Source organism: Odontesthes bonariensis, chromosome 11 (assembly GCF_027942865.1).
Source record: "Odontesthes bonariensis isolate fOdoBon6 chromosome 11, fOdoBon6.hap1, whole genome shotgun sequence".
Classification (NCBI taxonomy): Eukaryota; Metazoa; Chordata; class Actinopteri; order Atheriniformes; family Atherinopsidae; genus Odontesthes; species Odontesthes bonariensis.
This window is the reverse complement of record NC_134516.1, coordinates 14,700,045-14,723,986: the sequence shown is the minus strand read 5'-3', so window position 1 is coordinate 14,723,986 and position 23,942 is coordinate 14,700,045. Positions and strand designations below refer to the sequence as shown.

At 42.0% G+C, this 23,942-nt stretch overlaps 1 protein-coding gene across 2 annotated transcripts; it reads left to right on the top strand.

The window, feature by feature from the left end:
- The first annotated feature begins 841 nt into the window (after positions 1-841).
- ptger2a (prostaglandin E receptor 2a (subtype EP2)) lies at positions 842-22,983 on the top strand. Of its 2 annotated transcripts, XM_075477646.1 has the most exons (4): positions 842-1,018; positions 1,644-1,695; positions 2,767-3,663; positions 19,376-22,983. In XM_075477646.1, exons 3-4 carry the CDS (start codon positions 2,824-2,826, stop codon positions 19,631-19,633), a joined length of 1,098 nt encoding a protein of 365 aa, XP_075333761.1. In that variant the 5' UTR covers positions 842-1,018; positions 1,644-1,695; positions 2,767-2,823; the 3' UTR covers positions 19,634-22,983. The 2 variants fall into 2 exon arrangements, with proteins under 2 accessions (XP_075333761.1, XP_075333762.1); XM_075477647.1 differs by lacking the exon at positions 1,644-1,695.
- Positions 22,984-23,942: the final 959 nt, after the last annotated feature.

The window sequence follows — 23,942 nt, the reverse complement described above, 5'->3', positions numbered from 1 at the left end:
CCCCCATTCTCTTTATGAGGAAAAAGTTTTTTTCAAATTGAGGGGGGACTTTAATGTAATCTTTACTGCACAAACTCATTTGTATTGACCTCAGAAAAAGAAAAAGAAGAACACAGCTCTGAAAAGTAAACTAAACAAATAAACAGATAAAAAAACAGCAACTACTATCTTTTCATAATATGTTGTTTCATTCTTTACTTTGATGTGGCCATAGGGGAATGGAGACTGGAGCGAGTTGAATATGTGAAGCCAAGCCATTGATTACATCTCGCATGAGGGACATATCAGGGAGAAGCACAAACAGTCATTTATGTTCCGATGGGAAATACGAGTCTCAAATCCATGATATTTTGGGAGGAAACGCAAGAGAATAACATGTGATGCCTATTGAAGAGACACATATCGGAAAAACAACCGCACATCTTTCACGCTGCAGCTGTAATAATGACTGGAACAAGCATGCACACACTCAGACACTGAAAGTTGGATATTCCTAAAATGTCACATTGCACATAGGAAGCAGTCTCCAGATAATGTTTTTGGAGACATGATATGCTTCACTGTTTAATGAGCGGCTGACTTATTCTCAGTTGTATATTCAAATAAATATTGTTTCTGGGACCTCAAAAGGTTTCACACATTATCACTCAAATGTAATAAAGTCCACATATTTAATAAAGGGGGATTGTGAGAGTACCAGTGTAATTTGAGGCTTCACAGCGTTCAAGCTGGAGACGACGAGTTCCAGTTTGTGGGCTGGGGTGGGGCGTTCCCTAACGAGTGACGTCACCTCACCGTCTCCTGTACTCTCGCCCCATTCATGCCTGTCTCATCTTGCCGCGCGCCTCACCCTGTCAACAGCTCACCTTCCTAAAAGAAACGGCTCTGAGCGAGAAGCAGAGAGAAGAAAACTAAAGGAAAAACAGGGATATGCTGCCTTTTTCTTTGTAGCCCGACGTCTGTGAGACTGAAAGGCGAAAACAAACACGCGCACTTCGGGGAGCAACTCAAACAACAGGTGAGAACTTCATCATTAGGGTGCCTTGTGTCGCTGTTAGGGGCTCGCGCTGTCTCCCCACAGATCTCGAAGAAAAACTAAATTTAGAAAAAAGTGTCAGTCAAACTTTCGGGCGTACTGTATGTAGGAATTAAGTTACTCTCATAGCTTGAAATTAGTCATTATTTTTAGACTATACTCGGCACATTCTTTTGACACAAACTACTTCGTACTTTAATAATAAAAAAAAATACGCTTTTAAAATAAAATAAAAACGTATTACATGGCTTTTTATCTCTTTCAACGCTTTTAATTTGGACATTTTTTAATGGGATGGAAGAAATTAAATTAACTGTATCCTGTTTTTTTTGTTTTGTTTTCTTTCTTGACGTTGTAATATTACAAAGAAACCTGTAAAACGTAACTAATCTTCTTTCCTCGTATGTGTAATTTTACAAATATATCGAGCATTATTTGAATGCTGTTACAGATCTGTCAGAAAGCTTCTACCCACCCACCATCATACCTCAGACTAACAGCTGAACAAATCTGCCAGAGCTGCAACCTCTATTTGAGGCAAAAAACCATCCACCTGAACTTTTTTATATATATATATTTTTGTGTGTGTCTTTCTTTATCGATTCAGGGACATCTGATGCCTCAAACTCCAGCGAGTATCCCTGGAGAGGACAGAGAAAGTGAGTCGGATGTGTGGTTTCACATAAAGCCATATTACGGGAACAAATGTGTCATTTTGAGCCTGAAATGAACTGTCAGAGAATATTCACAAACCTAGAGAGATCCCACATTTCCAGTGTAAGGCAACATGGGCTCAGGCTGACACACTGGTCGCGTGAAACGAGATAATCTTCGCGCAATTTATTTTCTTTCTCCCGGATGCAGGACGGCTAGAAACGTAGGCAATAATGTGAACTGAATCCTCGGGCTGTTGGCTAATATCTGTCAAATGCTGAGACAGAAGAGGAACTTTGGGGTTTCAAAACTCCAAATCTTACGCTGGACTTCAAGCGTGGAAATTTTTTTCAGATCAAGCAAAATTATACTTTTTATAAAGAGAAAGGAAAAAAAATGGATGTGGGTGGGTGCAGTGCAGTGCAGTAGTTTGGGTCACCACTGTTGACACAGAGTGAAGGTTGGGGGACACAAACATCCTTTACAAATGCCACTGCTTCACCGGTGGCCGGTGAGTGGGAGTTCAGTACGTCGGAGGTCCTTGAACACAGCATTCAAATGAAGCAATCTCTTACATTATGCAGGATTAAGTTATTTTTGCAGCAGACATCTATCGTTTAACGATCAGGCTGGCTGCAGTCTCGCCTGTTGTGAACATTAAAAGTAGCAGAGCTGCTCTGGGACAGTTTAGATCCACCAAAACACAGAGCTTCTTCTCCCTGGAGCGTCTGTAAGGGTCACCTTATTTGCATTTGAAAGTTGGGAGAGTGAATTTTCCCTTTCTGGGTTTGATAAACTGTCTGCAGCCACTGTCTGCTCATTGTAAGTATGCTGCAAAGTGACAACTAGCTGCTACTGCCAGATATCTGTTTAATTTTTTTATTTTTAATTGGCAATTCCAACCCAGAGTTTCTTGTGCAAAACAAGTCATTGGTTTGTGAAGTTTTTAACAAATGACAACAAAATGGCTTCAGATGCAGTCTTGATTGATTTATTGATTGATTGATTTAAGGGTCAACAGATTAACTGTTGCCACTTTGTTTCTCACAGATGTTTTTCTTCCTTTGGTTTCACAGAAATGGCTGTAGACGACTATTGAACGACTCCTTTTTGAGACTTATTTGGGAGCGGAGATGAATTTGTCAAATAACCCGAGCAGTAGTTCGGCATACGACCCATGCCACAACAAGACCAACATTGACTCCACCGAAAGCCCGCTAATCAGCGGCATCATGTTCGCTTTGGGCATCTTTGGCAACGTTGCCGCTCTGGTGATCCTGGAATTCCGACGACGCAGGGACTCGCGGACTGAGGGGGACCGGCGTTGTGCGTTGTTTCACATTCTCATCACTTCGCTGGTGGTCACGGATTTGGCTGGGACCTGCTTCGTCAGCCCGCTCGTGCAGCTGTCATACGCATGGAACATCACTTTGATCAGGATGTCTGACCCTCATGTGTGTAATTACTTTGGCGTCTGCATGACTTTCTTTAGCCTGGCCACCATGTCGCTCCTCCTCACCACGGCCCTAGAGAGATGCTTTGCCATCGGGTACCCCTACCTGTATAGCCGGCACGTCACCAAGAAATGTGCATATATCACAATTCCATTGTTGATGTTATTTTCTGCCTCATTCTGCATGCTTCCTTTCGTGGGATTCGGTAACTATGTCCAATACTGTCCTGGCACGTGGTGCTTCATTGACATGAATCCAATTGGAAAAGAGGACCGCATCTATGCCAACATGTATGCCACTGTTATGCTGGTGCTCGTCCTCAGCATTGTGGTGTGCAATGGCTTTGTGGTGTACCAGCTGTTCAAGATGTACCAACGTCGAAAGAGGCAGGGCTCCGTGATGAAAACTGTGAGGTCCAACAGCGAGCGCAGGGCTCTGTCCATGGCTCAGGAGGTGGAGCACCTGATCCTGCTGGTCTTTATGACCATCATCTTCATCATCTGCACGCTGCCCCTGGTGGTAAGATAACAGCAGATAACTCATACGCATGCAGACCTTAAATTTAGATTGAATTAATTTATGAAACACTGATGGGCTATATGTCCCGTGTTGTCGCTTGTCTGAGGTTTTTTGTCCTCATACGTAAAACCTTAGAATTTAAATAGACTGTACTTTGTTTTTTTGTTTTTTTTTGTACGCCAACCAAAAATGATGAACTGCAACAGATAGATACACTCACCCAAAAAACAGCTTTTTGGCAAAGCGTTAATACTAGCTAAGCTATGTAAATTGTGTGATTTGAATATATCTGTCTCTTTATGTCGGATCTGGGCTCCCCGGTGTCGGCTGAAGACCTGCTTTGCGGTTTTCAGCCTTGTCTCTGAGAGACGGCCTCACCCAAAAGCTCATATGGTTTATTGTGTCCAGTCTGATGCGTGTAACTGTGCCGCTGTATTTTGTAGAAATGTAGCTATTCAAAAATGATACAATGGACTATGGGTTGCGCTGATGCCAAGCTGTAGACAGGAAGCAGTGGCTGCCCGTTTTGATGGCCCAGGTGTAAACACTAGATGCTTAAATATAGATTTAATGACTCTGGTAATAAGTGTACATTGTCTTGGACAAATACTCAGTCGAGTTATTTTCAGACGCTTATTTGTAGACCCTTGTGGGTTTAAAGAGGATCAAAATCTAAAAGGACTTCAGCGCAGTGCCAATTCTGAAAGTCTAACGACGGCAGTCATTTCACTCCTTTTTGTTAAAGGGATGGCAGTGCGATTGCTGTGTCTGCAGGGAGAATAAATGTGATGCTGGGGAAACAAATTGGGGTTCATTTCTGATTTGAACATCTGTCATAGCAGAAGGGTAAGGAGGGACACTTGTAGATTTAAAAACGAAGCAAAAAAAACTTGTTTTAAGGCAATGACAATGCATTGTTTCTTTTTTTCAAGTGATTTTATATTGTAAAAAGTTCATGGCATTTCGGCCAATAGACTCCCCCTGATGTTACACAGTCAGTCCATGTGCATAATGTGAGAGAGAGAAAAAATATAAAACCTCGATGTTATGTTTGACTCAAAACTACCCCTTAAAAAAAAAAAAAAAAAAGCTTAGTCTGTGAGAAGTCGTACTAAATCCGATAATGAAGATGGGTGTCGAATTACTCCTGCGTGTATACATTCTTCTGGTCCCGGGCTCTGACCTAAAAGTAAGAGAAAAAGAAGAAGCCGCATCCAACATAGAATAATCTCAATGAATCTTGATCGTTAAAAGAAAGTAAAGAGCGCAGCATGTGAAAATGTACGGTGCCAGAAAGCTGTCGGCGTGACACTCGACGTGGTCCGTGACATAATAGGTCAGCCAGAAAAAGCCCAATACTAACAATCCGAAAGGGGTTATATTACTATTTATCATGGCAGAGTGGTAAATCGATTCCCCTCCTGAGCTTGTAGGAGACAGAGAAAGTCTAACCACCACTCTACTGAACTGGGCAAATAAACGCTCTGACTGAGAGGGGGTAAAAAAAAAAAAGTACGAGACACCATCAAACAGAGAGGAAAATCCTCCTTGCAAACAGTGGGCTCCGGAGACTGCACACTGTCTTACTGTTAGTGAACTCTGGAGAATCCAGGATGTGGTCCGTAATATCATCAGGAAGCAATTTGTTCAGTGTCTCCAGTGAGAAGATAAGGGTATCTGGTTCTGAAATCGTAATCATGAATTACACATATGAAAACAACACAAGTGTAACTTCTGTGACTGATGACTGCTCGGAATGGACCCAATCATCATTTGTGGCTGTTCGACTCACAAAGGAGGGGACTGCGGTGACATTTTAATAATGCTGTCCGTCTCTGGTGTTGGTCAGTGTTGCAACACTGATGAATTGCCAACAGAAGCATTTTATAAATGCTTTACAAATAATAATAAACTTGTGACAATTCAGTTGGTTTAGTTGCAGAGTGATAAAGCATTGTGTTAACATAAACGGTCTCACCATATGTGCTTGCAGTATCTCTTGTTGTCACGCAACACCAAGTGTGCGCAGAGAACTGAGGCGTGTGGCTTTTTCAAACGGCTTGATGAACATTCTGTAGTTTTGGGGCACTCTGAATGATGCTGATAAGTCTGTTTGTTAGAGGCTGTTGAATTCAGAAGCAAGAACCTAGTGCATAGTGCTGTTCGGGGGTTGTGTTATCTCTTATGCAGTGGTTACACAAGTGCACGTATAGAGAGATAGCTCATGCAGCATCAACAAGCGCTCTCAATTTGTCAAGGGCTTTTTTTTTTTTCTTCTGGTGTTGGCAACTTTGCTGTTTCTTTATACATTACATGGGACACTGGAAATAAGAGCAGCAGTCAGTTGAGGTGTGCAAAAATGTCATGGAAATGCTGTATATGAGGCAAATGCTGTTTGTACAGTCAATATTTGGTATGACCAATTTTATTTTGCAACACAGCCTGAACCCTCTTAGACGAGCTCTCTTGTCATTTCAAGCTGCATTCTCCCTCTAGCCTCTTTTTTAACTTGTGTTATTTTATTTATTGTGTTTTTAATGGGTTGTAAAGTGTCCTTGAGCATTGAGAAAGGCGCTTTTTTAAAATTAAATGTATTATTATTATTATTATTATTATTATTATTATTTCTTTAACTAATGTTCAGGAATAGCTCTCCAGGCTTCTTGAAAGACATCCCAAAGCTCTTCTTTGGATGTCGGCTGCCTTTTGTTCCCTTCTCTGTCAAGATGATTCCACACTGCTTCAATAATGTTGAGGTCCGGGCTCTGGGGAGGATTCATCCCTCCATAAGACCTGCTGCCACTGATTGTCAGTCCACTTCTTAAATCATTTGGCAAATGTCAGCCTTTTTCTTCCTGTTTCCCTCCTTTAATAATGGCTTCTTGGCAGCCACCCATCCCTGGAGACCATTTCTGATGTGGCTTCAGTGAACAGAAATGGGCAAACTAAAGGTTCAGATGTCCGGTCCCAATTCTGGTCTTTGCTGTTTTTTTTTTGTTTTTTTTTCTTTCTACGACGGCCTGTTCAAGCCTGTCACTTCTTCTTTTGTCTTCCACTTGTGCAGTTTCTTCAAATTCTTTTAAGGATACACTGAACACCATGCCAAGATCTGTCATGTTTAGGGCTAAAATCTCTTTGGGAATCACTTTGATGGTGTAAAAAACGCGATTATTAACCTAAGACTATTTTAAAAGATTACAAGGAAGTCTGAATCCTTGGAAGTAAAATATGAAGAAATGAAGGAGCAGCTCAAGACATTTGCACAGACCTGTATATTAACTACAAAGAGAAAAGTGACTCTGGATGCTTCAATCAGTGAGAGCACAAATTCAGCCAGCAAATGACTCGTCTCCCATTATGCTGTCTCAGTGAGACTCCTTGGCAATCTGTTTGGTTTTTGGGTTTCGCCTCGGATATCAACTGCAAACTCAATAACTTTCCCAGCAGCGTATGATGGCGAGCACTTAAGAGCAGGCCGCAGTAATGGGGCCAAAGTGCCTGGAAATGCTGTAACAACCAAATTCAGCACCGTGCTCAGTTTAATCGCAGTCATCGCGCCAGTATCACACAGACCACATGTTCTCGCAGACACCTCTGTGTGAACGGGGTAACTGTGGCATTGAAGCGCCATTATGAGAATGTTGAACACACTACCAAAAGCCCCATCGCGTTGTTTGCTTCTTGTTTATTTTCTTTTAAATCGTCCTCCACCACACATTGTGTACAAGATTAACACCACTGTGGGCAGGTGAAGGACGCAGGGATCAGCTTTCGTAGCTGGCTCTCGGGGAGGCTTAATGAAATTAATGACTATGACCCAGTGGGGGTGACACAAGGACAGCAAGATAGAAGGCAGCTGCAGAGATCAAAGATAAGTTTTTGGGCAACCACAGATGATGAAATTCAGATTTATAAAAACTAGTGTTGCACCGATACCATTTTTTGGCCCCGATACCGATACTTGGCTGTGCAGTATCGGCCGATACCGATACCACGCTGTTTGGAAAAAAAAAATAATAATAAAAATGTGTGTGTGTATATATATATATATATATATATATATATATATATATATATATATATATATATATATATATATATATATATATATATATATGTGTGTGTATGAAGAGCTGCATACTACTTGGATGTTAAATGTAAAATCATTGCTATCATGGCTTTGTCAGGCTGCTGCCTACCTTTGTGAAACAGGAAAAAGAGTAATACAAAGTGAATCCACTAGAACTTTTTATTGCCTACCTGGTATGGGTGACAACAGTTGAATCAACTTTTGGCTCTCAAAGGCCAAAATAGTGCAACATTCATGAAATTATAACAGTATAACAGTATAGTAGTGCAACAGTAAGAAACTAAAATTATATTAATTATTGAATAAACTCTTTTAAACCCTGAGTTTTGGCTCTCAAATGCCAAAATAGTGCAACTTTCATGAAATTATTATAACATGTATAATACTAGTGTAACAGTAAGAACGTAAAATTATATTAAAATAAGAAATAATATACATATGATGTATATTTGAGAGATAGCTGCATTAAGGAGTACATAACACCTAGTAGTGTTTACTCAGTCCTCTTGAGGATTCAAGTCTTTGGGGTTCAAGCTCAGGTACATTGGCAGATTTTACTTGAGGAAGATTAGTGTTTCGACATGATCTCCTGACAGCCTATTCCTCTTCTCATCAAGTATGTTAGAGGCTGTGCTGAAAAGCCTCTCGCTATCTACGCTGGTGGAGGGAGCGGAGAGAAACTTTGCAGCTGTAGTAGCCAGGGAGGGGAGTCGTTCTTTATTCTTTCCCCAGTACTCGAAGGGGCTCTCTGTGCGGTGGATTATTTTCTCAGCCAGATATGTCTCTATCTGTACCTGTGTAACTGTGCTGCTGGCCCCACCTTGTTCAGCATCATGCTCTTGCAGGAATTCCTCATACAGCCCCTTAAAGCAGCTACTTGTGTTGGGCTCTGCCTTCATCCGTGGGGTCTTACTGGCTGGGTCTGCTGCCTCAGTGGTGGTTGTCTGCAGTGATGACTCCTCATTTTTCTCCACCTCTTGGGTCAGTGCACTTCTTGCAAGCTTGCTGCTCTCTGCACTTGTGAAGTATCTGCAGTAACAAAGTAAACAGAATAGCATAATATAGCTGTTAGCTCATATATGCTGTTATTTAGTCCTGCATTTAATTACACACTAACACAAGATGTTTAAACTTTACACTACACAGCTCACAATTAAACATACCTGTCTTTGTAACGGGGGTCTAATATGGTTGCAACAGAGTACAAGGGCTCCTCCTCAACGGTCTGGAATCTTGAGTCCATAGCTGCTAGAAGTGTCGCCTTCATTGTTTTTATCCCGCTGTCCTCTGTGGTATGTTTGGCCAACAGACGCTTCAGGACGACAACTGAGGGGATTACCTCTGAGGTGGTGGAGGTGGCGAAGCTGATCTGTTTTGTGATCTCTTCAAATGGAGCCAGAAGAGGGTTAACTTTCTCCAGCAAGGTCCAGTCACTTCCTGTCAGTGTTGCTGGGAGCTGGTAGTCTGCAGCATAGACTGAGATGGCACTCTTTTGCTCCAGCAGGCTCGCAGTCATGTAAAAGGTGCTATTCCAGCGGGTGGGAACATCTTGGATCAGGCGTTTGACTGGCATTCCCAGTCCCGTCTGGACAGTTTCAAGTCTTGATGTGGCCAATGGGGAATGTTTAAAGTGCCCAATTATTTTTCTCCCACTGGCCAGCGCATCGCTCACGCTTCGCTGGGACAGCAGTCCATCGTGCACCACGAGTTGAATCAAGTGCGAGAAACATCCCAGGCTGGAGACTCCCAGGTCCCTCATCGCCTTCTTCATATTGCTTGCATTGTCCCGAAGAATGGCATGGACCTTCAATAATAATAATAATAATAATAATAATATTATTATTTATTAATAATAATGTAATTATAATAAAAATTAACCACAGCATCCTGTCTCTGCATCAGCCTCCCTCTCTCTGTGCACCAGCAGTAACATCACTCAACTCCATCATCAGAGCAACGCACAAATGCAAGCAGCGCATGAGTCTCTCTCTCTCTCACTCTCTCTCTCACACACACACACACACACAGGGTTGTCCACCTGTCCCCTGAAATAAGCAATCGTCCAGCTTTTCTCCCTCCCTCCTCTGTGCGCTATCATGTACCTTTATGAAACCGTGCTCTGTGTCTGTCTGATCATGTCGAGCCCTTTCCACACACCGACCCGATAGTTGGGTGTCTCGGCGCGTTGGAGACACTTGGTAGGTGCTGGCTTGGTTTAAAAAGTTAGCCTTAACAAGCGCGTGCATCAGATAGTTAGAAATGCCGACGCTGTTGCTCACTGTGTTTTCAAACAAAAGCATATAGCTAACAATTCCCACTAATGTTCATTCACAAAGCACAGGATGACGGCGTCCTTTATTTTCATTTCTGAAAGGAGGCAACCGTAACACACACACGCGCACACACACACACACATACACACACACAACTTTACTTCTACGGCACTTTTGTAACAGGTCTCAAATTACTGCGGCATTTCTTTTAAAGTCTAGACAAGAAGATTTACGTTACCTTTGACTTCGGGATGCTCCAGTTGAGCAGCATGCTCTCTATTGCTCCTGCAATAGCTTCGCCGGTGTGTGACCCCTTGAATTCAATGGCATTAAGCACAACACTCTCCGGAATGAATGTTTGTAAGTCCACCCAGTGGGCTGTCAAGCTTAGCAGGGAAAGTGGGGAGACTTGGCTGCTCCAGATGTCAGTTGAACAACTTATGGCCCCTGCCCTCCCCAGCTTTCTTAAAACATGCTCCGTTACTTTTTTTTTCAGTGTAGGGATAGTCGTCTCCGTGATGTATTTACGACTTGGGACCTTATACTTAGGTACTGCGTGATCCATAAAAAGCCGGAATCCCACGCTTTCAACGAAGGCAAGGGGCAAGTTACTGAGAACAGTCATTTCGGTTATTTTTTCGGACATCTGTCTTGCTGCTTCACTCTTCTCGTCCCACTGCTCCTTCCTACGAAGTATACTGACCAGGGTTTGTTGCTGCGGTCCATCCCGCTTTCTCTTGCTGCTAGCAGTTGCCTCAGCCTCAAACTCTTTGTGTTCGTTCACATGTTTCGTCTTCAAATGTTTTATCAGGTTCGAGGTATTGAAACTGCCCGTTTTAACTCCACCTCTCGAAACTTTCTGGTCGCAAATCTTGCATGTAGCCAATGCACTCGCCGGCGTTTCTATAATGAAATACTTCCACACCGCCGACATTTTTCTTCTCCTGGTTTGTTTTTCCCTTCGCATGAAAAAGCTGCCCCGGCATTGGTTAAGAGCGGCTATTGGCCCGCTCTCATTGGTCTGGAGCAGGCCATAGCAACACAGTGTAGCGAGTGGCGGGAGAGAGAGGGCTGCGTTCAAGTGTCATAAAAGTATCGGAAATAGTATCGGCGCCCTATTTGTTGGTAGCCTGGCGACGCCATCCTACGTACTTCCGCCCAAAGATTTTGGCTCCGCACATAGTCTGGCCAAATCCCCCTACCTCGGTTCGCTCAGTGTTTTGCCAATCAGCAAACAGTTGCGAGTGGTGACGCAGAACTCACGCGCGGAGTCCATTGTAGTCCATATAATTGTAGTTCAACCGCAGCGGAAATAAACATGGCGACGGAAGAACGCTAGAAGCTATCCATGAAGTTGTCTCAACTCTGGAGAGCATTATACAATTAAAACGAGAGCAAGAGGAATGCCTTGTCAATTTTGTTAGTGGCAAGGATGTCGTAGCTCTCCTTCCAACTGGCTTTGGGAAAAGTTTGATTTATCAAATGGTACCGGTATAATGAAAGCGGATGTGGGAAGCGTGATTCGCGAGCTAGAGCCTCGCGAGAGTAAGCATGAACCTCGGCGCATAACCTACGTCCTTTCTAAACATTACTGATTGGTTAAGGGAACTCCAATGAATTTAAGTTTCTGAGTAAGGTCCCACCCTCCATGGAAACAGATTCCTATTGGGTTTTTCCAGACTGTTTGACGGAGTCAACAGTCGGCTTTCGCCCAGGCTAATTTGTTGGTACTCACCGATACCACCATTTTAATGCTGATCAGGGTCCCGCTCGATACTGGTATCGGTATCGGTGCAACACTAATAAAAACCCTTCTCTCCTGTAGATAAGTGGATTTAGAAGTTTTGTTTGATAGGAACGGGCAATTTTTACACACTACACGTCCTTATTCTGCTGATTTTATTCATTTGTCGTATCTTCTGTGGTCAGATATCCCGATAGTCCAGATAACATGACCACATTCATTTATCGTAAGATTTAGAGGTCCCCTATCATATATGCATGTAAGTCGTGTCTCCCCTCCTTTCTCCGGGACTCATAAGTCTAAGCAATGGCCAATATGAACCTATTTGACAGTGGCAGACTGTTGCCCTGCAGGAAGATGTAGAAAACCTTTTTACAATATTTAATTCCAGACTCGCATTATATGATCATGCTGAGATGGACTTTGTCCTCCTTTTACAGGTACATCCAGCCTTAAATAACATTTCCCTGCCCATTCCTCCCTTTAGGATCGATATGAGGACAAAATCCTTTCTACTGATAGTGGCCGCTCTTTATCGGTAAATGTTCTCGTTGCCCTGAGCAGGGCATTATGAAAGTCCTCAGTGGCCTATTCCGTAATACCCGACTTTATCTCCGTGTCCTCTTTGTAGATCAGCTATTATTCACGATGGGTCTTCTGCCCAGTAGCTTCAGCCTAAGTCAATTAATGGAAAACTCCACTGGAGAGTTCTTGTTTTAAAACGTGCTCATAAAGCTATGAAGGTTATTTCACATTTGCTTTGCCTTTCACTTGGCTGCACATTCAAACATAATACATCATATGCATAATTTATTAAAAGCTTTATGAATACTCATGGGTTCCCAAGTAAGCGACACCACAGTCCACACACACACACATGTACACACCAACACACGACAAACCATCATACCTAGCCTCATTTCACACTTAACCCCTAACCTGAACCAGGACTTTTTGCCTCATTTGGATTTTTCTTTTGTCCCAATAAGGACGATGGTCACAACAATGTCAGTGATTATACCAGGAAGGTCCCCGTAAAGTAATGAATAAGAACACACACACACACACACACACACACACACACACACACACACACAGAGAGAGTTGGATCCTATTACAATTTTCTGCCAATTTGATGATGGTGCATTGGGTGTGACATGCCTCCGGTTATGACTGATGGCATAAAAAATTGGAAAAGGCCAGGTTGTAGCCTTTTGCACCGAGAGCAGAAGAAGCACTCCTGCACAGAGAAGTACAGTAATGGAATTTGTAATGCTTTTTCAGGGTCAGTCTTCCTTAAAGGATAAGACCGTTTTTTTTACATTGGGCCCTTGATTTCACATTATAACATGATGTTCTACTCACCCCTGCTTGTTGTTGGTCATTTGGAGCTGTTCCGAAGATATTCGCGAGGCGTCTGGCTGCTCTCTTGAGATATTCGGCCATGAAACGGTTTCCTATGGGCAAGTTTATACAGGCACAAACTATGCTGTTTATAATTTATTAATTACTGTACACTAGCACTGATAACGTGGAGGTGCGTCGCTTACTTAAAAAAATCCGGGTTACTGTAATTTTGAATTTTTGTCGTAAAGTGGGTGTTACTGACGTCCTCGTCGTGCTACCACCACAGAAAGCCCACAGACCTGCTGCCAATTTATTCATTCGGCTAAAATTCAAAATTAGTAACCCGGATTTTTTTAAGTAAGCGATGCACCTCCACGTTATCAGTGCTAGTGCACAGTAATTAATAAATTATAAACAGCATAGTTTGTGCCTGTATAAACTTGCCCATAGGAAACCGTTTCATGGCCGAATATCTCAAGAGAGCAGCCAGACGCCTCGCGAATATCTTCGGAACAGCTCCAAATTACCAACAACAAGCAGGGGTGAGTAGAACATCATGTTATAATGTGAAATCAAGGGCCCAATGTCAAAAAACCGGTCTTATCCTTTAATGCCAACCAAGGTCCTTAGATTTAGGATAATAAAACAATGCAAAGAAGATTCGGAGATTAAATCATCATCACCTCTGACTCGAGTGTTTGCTCGGCACACAGTCCAGCATTTCAGGATTTTCATCTCGGAAAAATCAAACTCAAACAGATGACAGTGCTCTCTGAGCGAACCCTCACAGACTCTTTGCATTAACGCTTTTATTACACTTCCTGTTGGGGCTGAAAAAGCAGAGGAAACTGGGCTCACAGTGTGAGTCGGATTTTATGGCTCAGACTGGCAAAACAAAAGAAAAATCCATCTCCACACGCTGGCTTGATCCTTCATATGCTCTGTTTTTTCTCCCACACATGGCGAGGACTGTCACTGATCAGAGTTATGATGCCATGTAGTTATATTACTTTAAGGTCGGTATGAAGCTGTTTGCACTTAAAGTTGGAAAAAAAAAGCGAAACCTTATACAGATTTTGTTGTTACAACTCGTCCTGAAGTTCATGTTGTCTTCCAGCACCTCATAAAGTCTTAAGTGAGTGTTTAACAGCTTTCTCACACTTCACACTGACAGCTGTTTAAGAGACAATCGGGCTTCCAAATTCCAGCAATTGGATTGTTCCACCGAGCAGCAGCAAACTGGCTTACTGCCACCGCAATGTTGCTGCGAATGCAGTCAACAAGATTATGAGTCAAAGTTAGATTAGAGGGGGAAAAAGTGAAAGGCTAAAGGAAAAACACTAGGAGACACATGTAGATGATGAGAAATTCAGAGAAAAACTGGGCGAAAGACAGGAAGTGAATAATAGAAGCAGCGTCGTCGCTCTACAAAGAAGTATTTTCCTCTCATGTTTAACTGTATATTGTTTCTCTGCGAATGCCCCAAGAGAACAGCAGGAGCATTTTATAAACTTGTGAACTAGTCACTGCTTCCATGGATTGTATGAAGAGGCTGGTTTCCCAACCTTGTGGCCATCAACTGCAGTAGCTGCTGATTTAGGTCGGCCACAGAGAAGGAACTAATCACTGAAATCTGCCTGACATTTTTTTGGCTTTAGGAATGCTAATAAAGCGGCTGCACTAGAAAACTAATTTATTTTTTAAAAGAGGTCAAATACTTCGTAATGCACCAATTACTGATCAAAGATTAACAAGAATACACGTCAACGCCGTGTGTGAGACTGGCAAAACATGGCTCAGTGAAGGGGAAAGTTAGGTGTTACTTTCCATTTCTAACAGGTTTGGATGATCAGTGTTGTAGACAAATCATGTGGGAACAAAGTAGGACATTTTAAATCCCTATTTGCATTCATTGTAACTCCCAAGTTGATTCTTAATGACGTTTGAATTCCCACTTACATGATAATTTCTGTAAAGTCTGAACTTTACATGGTTTACAGACAAATAACAGCATAGAATATCGTCAATGGAAAGGAGAGCTCCCTGTTAACCCATTTAGGCCTAAGACGCCTGGAAAAGAATGCCTGTAAAACCTATGGGCGATTTCGGAAAGACCTCCTAAAACCTGAAGTTTTTCTGGAAATTCAGCAATTACTAAATGATTGATTTCTCAGCCTCTGTAGCAGATAGAAACAAAATTCAAAAAGTATTTGAGAGCTTACACCTGTGGCTGTCTTTGGAAATTTAGTTTATTTACATACACTTTCACGAAAATAGAAAATGAAAAAGTAAAGTGCAGGAACAGCACTATTTTCAATAAAAAAAAAACAGCAATGAAATAAAATAAAAAGTCAAGTGCAGGAACAGCGCTATCTTCAATTAGAAAACAGTAATAAAATAAAAGAAAATTTTATTTTATATTTAAATTATTTATTTATATATTTATTTTATCGCCAGTAATCTCTTCGTACTGGCAGCACAAGGAGCCCATACACATTCCAATAAACATTTTCATCTACGGCACAGTTACCTGTGACCACCTTGCCATCTTTACTCGAGCTGGAGTCTGAAGTACCTGGTCACTATCTATTTATCTCGGAAACGAGATGCGCCCAAAGCTCCTCAGTAAAAATATGATTAAATGCCTGCAACGGTGTGGCATCTGCAGGTAAACCGCCTTTCACCCCTGCGGTTGAAATCTCTCCGTCGATTACGGTGGTAATTGTCAGTCTTCCACTCACATTCAAACCCTTCAAAATCATCCTCGCCGTTATCGTCATCTTCAAACATATGTGCTAGCCATAAATCTCCATCAATTGGGTCAGCACGTTCATGAGCATCATCAAAGCCAAGAAACTCCTCACAATCGCTCCCGTCTGAAATGTCTTCCCACTGAAAGTCCTCCATGCTTGTTCGATATAACTTAACTTCAAAACAATGACACGAGGAACATGACGACACTCTCACGTGTCTATTATAATTCCTTTAATTGGCGCAGAGGTCAATAAGTGGTGCAAAATAACCTTATACATGAAAAAAGACGTGTACGCTTTCCCGGCCTTAAAGGTAGAATAACGCAACAGCGCCCCCGGCTTTAAAGGTAGAAATGCGGCAATGCTTTCCCGGCCTCAATGGGTTAACAGGAAGAAACCCTCTGCAGAACCAGCCTGAGGAAGGGCAGCCATCTGCCTCGACCCGGTTAAGTGATGAAAGAACAGGACGAGGCATCACCAAGCAATAAAACACAAGGCCAAAGATACCTGCTTTGGGAGAGGGGGAAAAAAAACACATAGTTAATGACAAGAAAAATGGCATATAATCTACATGTGAGGAGGGGTGCATCATGGGAGGTCCCCCAGCAGCGATGACCTACAGCAACATAAATAAAGGGAATGGCAAAGGGTCACATGAGCCAACCCAGAGGGTTTCTGCTTTCTGAACCCAAACTGGCAGCTGGTTCCACAGTAAAAGGCCTGTTAACCGAAGACTCTGCCTCCCGGTCTTCTTTTAAAAAACTCGTGGTACCATAAGTGAACCTACCGCGTAAGAGCGAAGTATTCTGTTTGGAAAATACTGAATGACGAGAACTTGAAGGTATGATGGAGCTTTGTCATTAGGAGCTTTATTTGTGAGGAGAATAATCTTTAATTCTATTCTTGATTTAGTAGGGAGGCAATGAAGAGAAGCTCTGATGGAGAAATAGGATATCTCCTCCTAATTCCCCAAAGATCCCCTTCTGCAGCATTTTGTTTCAGCTTTTTAAAGTGCTTTTGGGACCAGCCAATTCATTCAGAATCGCTGTGGTTCAATCTCGAAGTACTAAATGCATCGACTACTTTTTCCTCATCAGTCTTAGACAGGATGTTCCTAATTTTATCAATATTTTAATGGGAAGGTGAAAGAAGGCTATGTGAGTTAGAGGACAGGTTCTGGCTAAAAATAACTCCCAAGGTTCCTCGGGTTCGGACTGGAAGCCAAGGTGATGCTAGACGGTGTCTTCCTGTGGCTCTTGGGGGCCCAAGGACAACAACTTCCGTTTTGTCTGAATGTAGAAACAGAAAATTATGAGTCACACGGACTTTATGAACAGTCAGGCTCTCCATGACCAACTGGTGTCTTGAATCTGTTGGATGAATATGATAGAAACTACTACTTTTAGCTTTTACCAGCCAATTGCAATAGGGGGCGCGGCGCATCCATGGAACCTCCTGATTCCATGGATGTTAACAATAAATACGACGACTATTGAGGAGTTTATTATTATTATTAAGATCAAAGCTAAAAAAAATCAGCAGCGGTATTGTTGCGGACGCCCATTTTGCCCAGTACTGCCCAGTACTGCCCCTACTGGTCACCAGTGTATTGCACCTTTTTGAACACGTATCATTTTTTGCAGATGACGTACACAACCACCTCAAAGAATGAAGGAAATGACAGCAAGCTTGTTTTGTAGATGTAGATTTAGGTCATGAGGAACCGTAGACTGTATTTTACAAGTTATTATGTTGTCTCAGGTTCATGCCAACAGAAAGCAGTTTTCCCATAACTGCAGGAATATACGATGCAGATAAAATGGCATCACAAAAACAATGAATAATGACTACAGTCCACATTTTCCATTGAATTGGTATCTCTGCGTGAAAACAAACTGGCTGGATATCAGCATAGGAATAGTAATTTGGTTCTGGTTCAGCATTCAACATCTGCCTCTCCTAAACGCAGAACATTTCTCTGTGTTCTGTAAACATCCTGTGTGACGATGCGACCGGGAGTGAGCGACGGTGCTATCTGCATTTAGGATCAAATTGTGTGAGCTTTCTGTCGAACGTGTGAACGTGACATTTTGTGACCTCTATGCAAAGGCGATGAAAAGACCTGCACAGTCTTTCTGAACTGCTCTGCTTGCGAATTTACTGGCGTTGACGGTAAAAGCCACAGTTTTTTTTAACGTCGATCTTAATCTTTGAAGGAAAATTATAGTTCTGCGATAATGAACTATGCTGCAAAAATGACACCACTTCAAAGCTATGGACACCAGGGGCGATTTTAGGATCTGGTCTTTAGGGGTGCCCAGCTCCCAGTGCTCACAGAGGCACATTATTACTCACTAATTGAGGCGAACTAGTACATTTATAAATTTTGGAGACGTATTAGTTTTGCTTTGAGTAGTGTTTTCCCCTACAACATTCAGTTTTGACCTCTTCATTTCAAAAGACTGTGGCTTGACAGGGATAACAGAGAGCCTGAGACAAATATTGAAAATAACTCTACATTTATTTTGGGAGTAAAGAGTTAAAACAAAAACAAATGCTAGAAAATAAATAAAATGGTCACTAAAATAATGCATCCTTGAGCAAAGAAAAATGTGTTGTTGCATAATGTAATATTTTAAAAATGTGCTGAGCCAGGGGGTGCCGAGCAAACTCATGGTGGTGCCTTGGCAGCACTAAAAATACCCTAGCCTCGCCCCTGATGGACACTATTATTACTTTGAAGGGATTCATTTGAACACAGTGTAGATTTTGTCCACAAGGTTGTTCTAATATCATTGCAGCATGTTGTGAATGAAACTGTCTGAACTGTACTGCACTGCTGGGATATGAAAATAGATCCCACTGCAGAACAGACCAAACTGTTTGGATCTACCAGCCGTCTGACGCTACGTATTCAGATATCTTTTCTTTCCCGTCCCTATCAGATCTGCATCACAGCTGAACATTTGCATATCCATGCAAATGTTCCTTTTATTTAGGAAGCCCAGATCCTAATGCATGAAAGTATATGAAAGCATGTCGTTATCCACTATAACGACTGAGTGTGTGGCTTGTTTATACAGGAGAAACAATAATTGATGTTTAACATGGAAGATAAATGAAGCGACAGATTCACTATGGAATTCAAACTTCATCTCAGTAAATGTCCTAGGAACGACTTTTGGGAATTTTCAAACCAGAGTTTACTGAAACCTCATCAAACAATTTTTAAGTAGGCGTGCTGGAAAAGGTAAGCTGGATAATATGTAAAAATCTGAACTCTTAAGCTGAAAAATATGTATTTTTAAGACGCGTCAGACTGTCATGTCGCTCCTGTAAACAGGTCTCACCTTTCATACGTTGCTGCTGCTGCTGTAAAGAGAGTTATGCTTGATTATTAATGTCGGGTAGGATGTGGCCATCTTTGTGCACCTATCATGATTGATGTTAGCCCTGGGTTGTACATTTTTTAAGCTAATTTAATGCATAATCTCTCTTTTCACAGGCCAGAGTTTACATCAACTCTATCGGGCTTCGTCAAGAGTCTCACCCCACGGACCTGATTGCCCTCCGCTTCATCTCCGTCAACTCCATCATTGACCCTTGGGTCTTCATCCTTCTCTCCCCCAGCGTGCTGCACTTCTTCTGGTTCTCATTCTGCCACTCCCCCCTGTGGATCTCCAGGCGTTCTGTGTGTAAATCAGCTCTGGCTCGAGAGAATTCTCCAAACGTCGAGCTGTCTCCCTCTGAGCAATGCGTATGAACGCAGCAGTACTTTGTTGTCATTTGGTGTTTCTATTTATTGGACACGCGATCGGTACGCATGCGCTCCCCCATGGGATCCCATGAGCTGCATCTGGATGTGTAGTTTTCGGAGTGTTTCCATTTTCAAGCTCTTGCTGTTTAAATGATGAGAACCGCCAAACAGCAGCTCCACACCCGCTTTTAGCATTTCAGCTGAGTTTACGAGTGTCAAACACATGCTGACTTCTCTGGAGCTTTTTGATTTATTTATTCATATTTTTTGTCTAAAAGCTCAACATTTTGCCTCAGTTGCTGCTATCGTTGGATGTCAGTGGATGAAAAAAGGCTGCTAATGTGAGAGTAGACCATAGATAATCCTCAGCAGTCTTTGTTTCGCATTGTAACGTCAAACAAAAAGCTCAAACAGGAAATTTTGCTGAACAACGTCCAGCAAAATGCAACCGACTGAATTAATTGATTGATTGATTTCCATTTCAAGCAGACTGCAGAGGCAGAGATTACCATTAACAGAGGACCTTGCTGCAGATTATTTAGATAGCTTTCCAAACAGCAGTTTCTGGGACAGGAAACGATGAGCCGTGTCACACGTGACAAATGCAATAAGACCAAATGAAATGAGAAATAGAGGTCACGATGCTCACGTAGAAAGATACTTGTGTGGAATCCAAGTTTGCTGTTAATTTGAAGGGGACAAGTAACAATAAAAAAGATGTATCTTAATTTGGCCGTGGCATACCAACGGTGAGTCAAGGTGTGAGGCGAGTTTCTACTCGTTTAAATGCTCAGTTGGAGCTCTTCAGAGGTCTTAGGCATTGTCCTGAGAAGATCTCACCCCTGAGCTTTCCAAGCGCCGACTTTAACCGCCCACATTGTCGTTGGAAAGTCATGTGGTAAGAAACCTGAAGGGGCTTTCTGATGTACAGGATTTCACTCAGGGTGTGAGTGATGACCACACACAAAGAAAAGCCTTCGTGTGTGCTTTTCAAGTTGACACTTGTAACAGTTCAGTTTTGTTTAATATATTCTGTATGTAGCCTAAAAGAAGTAAACATTTTTACTGAAAACTTTCCTCAGAAGATGGTAGTTATAGTTCGACTTGAAAGCTGCTTCTCATACAGTATTGGGCGGCTGCGGCTCGGGCGGTAAAACAGATTGTTGCTGTCCATGTGCTGAAGCCCCAATTCCAACTCTTCCACTTGGCTCTCCCACGGCTGTTTTGCAGCTAAAATGGTCCTTTTTGTTTTAGGGATCAAGCAGCAGCAGCCGTGTTGCCGGCCAAATGTCCCACGAAGCGCTCGTTAAAGAACTATATGACCACTCGTCCTTGATCCCTGAAACAGAAAGGGAACAGTTCCCCTTTAAGGGGCACTTTACACGGAAACAAAAACGGGTTAAAAACGCAAAACCTTTTTGCGGATGCACTTTATCGTTTAGATGGTAACGGCGTTTTGGGGGCATGAAAATGCAAAAAAGTGAAAACGCCCTCCAGAGTGGAATTCTTGAAAACGCTCCACTGTCGCGCCACCGTGTAAAGGATGAAAACGCAAAACTGCGTTTCTCGTCACATAGAAAGTAGAAAGACTTGGTCTTGGTAGTGTTGCCACCTTGCCATCTGGCGTGTTTACTGCATCGATAAATATGAAACGTCACACACTTTTGCGTTTCCGCATGCACGCAGATTTTCACCCTAAAACGCTCGTCTAAATGCAGATTTAAAAGTGAAAACGAAACGCCACTTTTGCGTTTTGGTTTCAGATCGTTTCCGTGTAAAGGTAGCCTAAAACGGAGGAGCAGGGCCAAGTTGTAGGGACACGAGAGGGAATCCTAATTTGCTCCTGATGACAGGGCCAGCACCAGCTCTTTGTGTGGATGTTTTTGTGTGTGCGTGAATGTGGAACATTGTAAAGCTGCGGACGACTAACTGTTATTCAGTGAGAACAGCATATTCTAACATAGTATGATTATAGTTGTAATGTAGCTATAATACTCGTAATGTAGTCTGCGTGTTCGTTATTAGAGCTTTAGCCTGAAATCAAGTTTTCCTTTGCCAAAATAAAAAGCTGTAGGCTTACACTGTAGCCAGAATCCTTTTTGAAATGCTCAGTTTTTGTTTGAGGAAAGAACTCCGTCACTGTTTCCACCCTTCATCTTGCTTTAATACACTTGCTCGAAAGTTATTTGGAAAAACTATGAGAAGGCCAATTAATGAAAACTAAAGTGCCATTTGAACTGCATTAGTTTAACAAGGGAACATCTTAAAATATTACGGTTATTAAAGTTTTCTCTTAAAAAAAAAAATAAATAAATAAAACGCAAATGGAAAACATCATGATTTGCAGTGTCAACTAAAATCTTCATAGTCACCGTTTGTTTTGACTTGAGTAGTGCTGATGACACCTTTCCCCTCCACCATAGGCCGAGTATGTTTGGTTTCAGCCATCCTACACGGTTCTTGTTTTATGTCAATCAGCTGCCCACAAACATAACCGATTGTCACGTAACAATTAATCATCGAGTTTTCCTGGCAAAAGCAGGTGGTTCCCTCCACTTTGTGTTTTTTCACGTTCGCATATGGGTAAAAAAACAAAACAAGTAGTGGATTCCTACGGGGCTAAATTCCACGACACTTTGTTTGAGTTTTCACATTAACTCCCGCAGCTCTTCCTTGGAACTAATCTCATGGGGGCCCAAGGTCCGGCTATGAAAATGAGCTACAATAAATTTTTGTGGGATTTCCTGTCATAAATCCCTCACTCCTAAAGAAACAAAAACACATTTCGCGTCAGCGGGGACTTCTAATGGCAGTAGTGTGATCCTGAGGTGTGTGGAGTGAGAATGACGGAAAAGTCTATGAGCACATCAAGCTAAACTTTTGTCAGTGGTGCTTATAAGAGATGTCAGAAATAAAAACATTGAATCGATATCAGTCAGATGTGGTATTGTGAGAACAGCAGCTTCTTGCTTCTGTTTTTTGAGGCTCGGTAACCAGATGATCAGTGTTAACCACACCGACCTACTGCTTCCTGCTCTAGCTCTTGAAACAGTGAAAATTCAAATGTTTTTTTTTTTTTTTTTTTTTTTACCTGACATTATGTGTGCTTGTGCTTACAATACATACAGCATTTTATATATGCATTGTGTTTGCGTGCCTGCGTGCGTCTGTGTGTATGTGGACATGTGGGACAGACAGCTAATGTAATGTGAATGAATGTTCTAACAAGACGCAAGAATGCTAACTACCTGAATGTCTTGTACTCTCTAATTTAGTACTGTACATGGAGTTGAATGCACTGAGCAAACTGTGTGTGTGTGTGTATGTTTTATGTCTTATGCAAATAAACATCTCATCAGCCAACTATTCAGTCAAGCCTGTTTTGTAACCGTGCACTCTCACATACACACACGTGTGTTTTCCTTTTTTTTCATAGCTTCCTTCCCTTGACATGCATACCCCCTCTCCCCACCACCAACAACATCAAATTGAATGCATAACCTCGAATCTTTCATACCAACCTCTGTTCCATTCGGTCAAGTTTAAACGCTAATAGACACCTTCAATTTGCAGTGCCCACCGTTTTGGTCCCCGCAATGCAACTGTACCCCACGAGTGCAGTGAACTCCCGGTTTCTGGGCCCATAAATTTAGATGTGGAAAAAAAAAAAAAAAAAAGACCACACGCAAACGCACAGTTTGAAGATGGGTTCCAGATGTGGAGAAAAAGAGCAAATCTCCAATTTAAAGTAATGTTTCACCTTCTGCATGCTGGCCTTGAAGTGTGTTCCCTCATTAAGACGGGCTGCTTTGTGCAAGTTTCCCAACTTTTGATCGGAAAATATTTGTCCATTATTCATTATGGACAATAAGAATCCAAATCTCAAATCCTTGCTACAAATTCAAAATGTTAAAGCTTCTAAATTTGCCTTTGGCCTTTTTTTTTTCTCGAACAAACGTATAAAGTGTTCAAATTTATGTACTTTTAAATGATTTTCCCCCTGATTAGTTGACAAATGTACTTAATTGTATCACCTGCAGTTACACTGAAATGTATGGAAGCCCGTTTCCGCCACTTAATTAAAAGAAATGATAAAATATTACGTCAAAGCAAGTCTGTGTCTTAAAGTAAAACCACACTTTGATGTGACACATGGGGGGTTCTAGGTAAGTACAAATGACCAAATGAAATCGTATTGATTTTAGTGTGTTAGGATGAAACGTTAGATTAACGTTTTAGATTAACATGTGGCCATTTTCTGTTCCTAAATCAAGTCTGAGCCTGGCAGGACACCCACCAGAATTGATCACAGCAT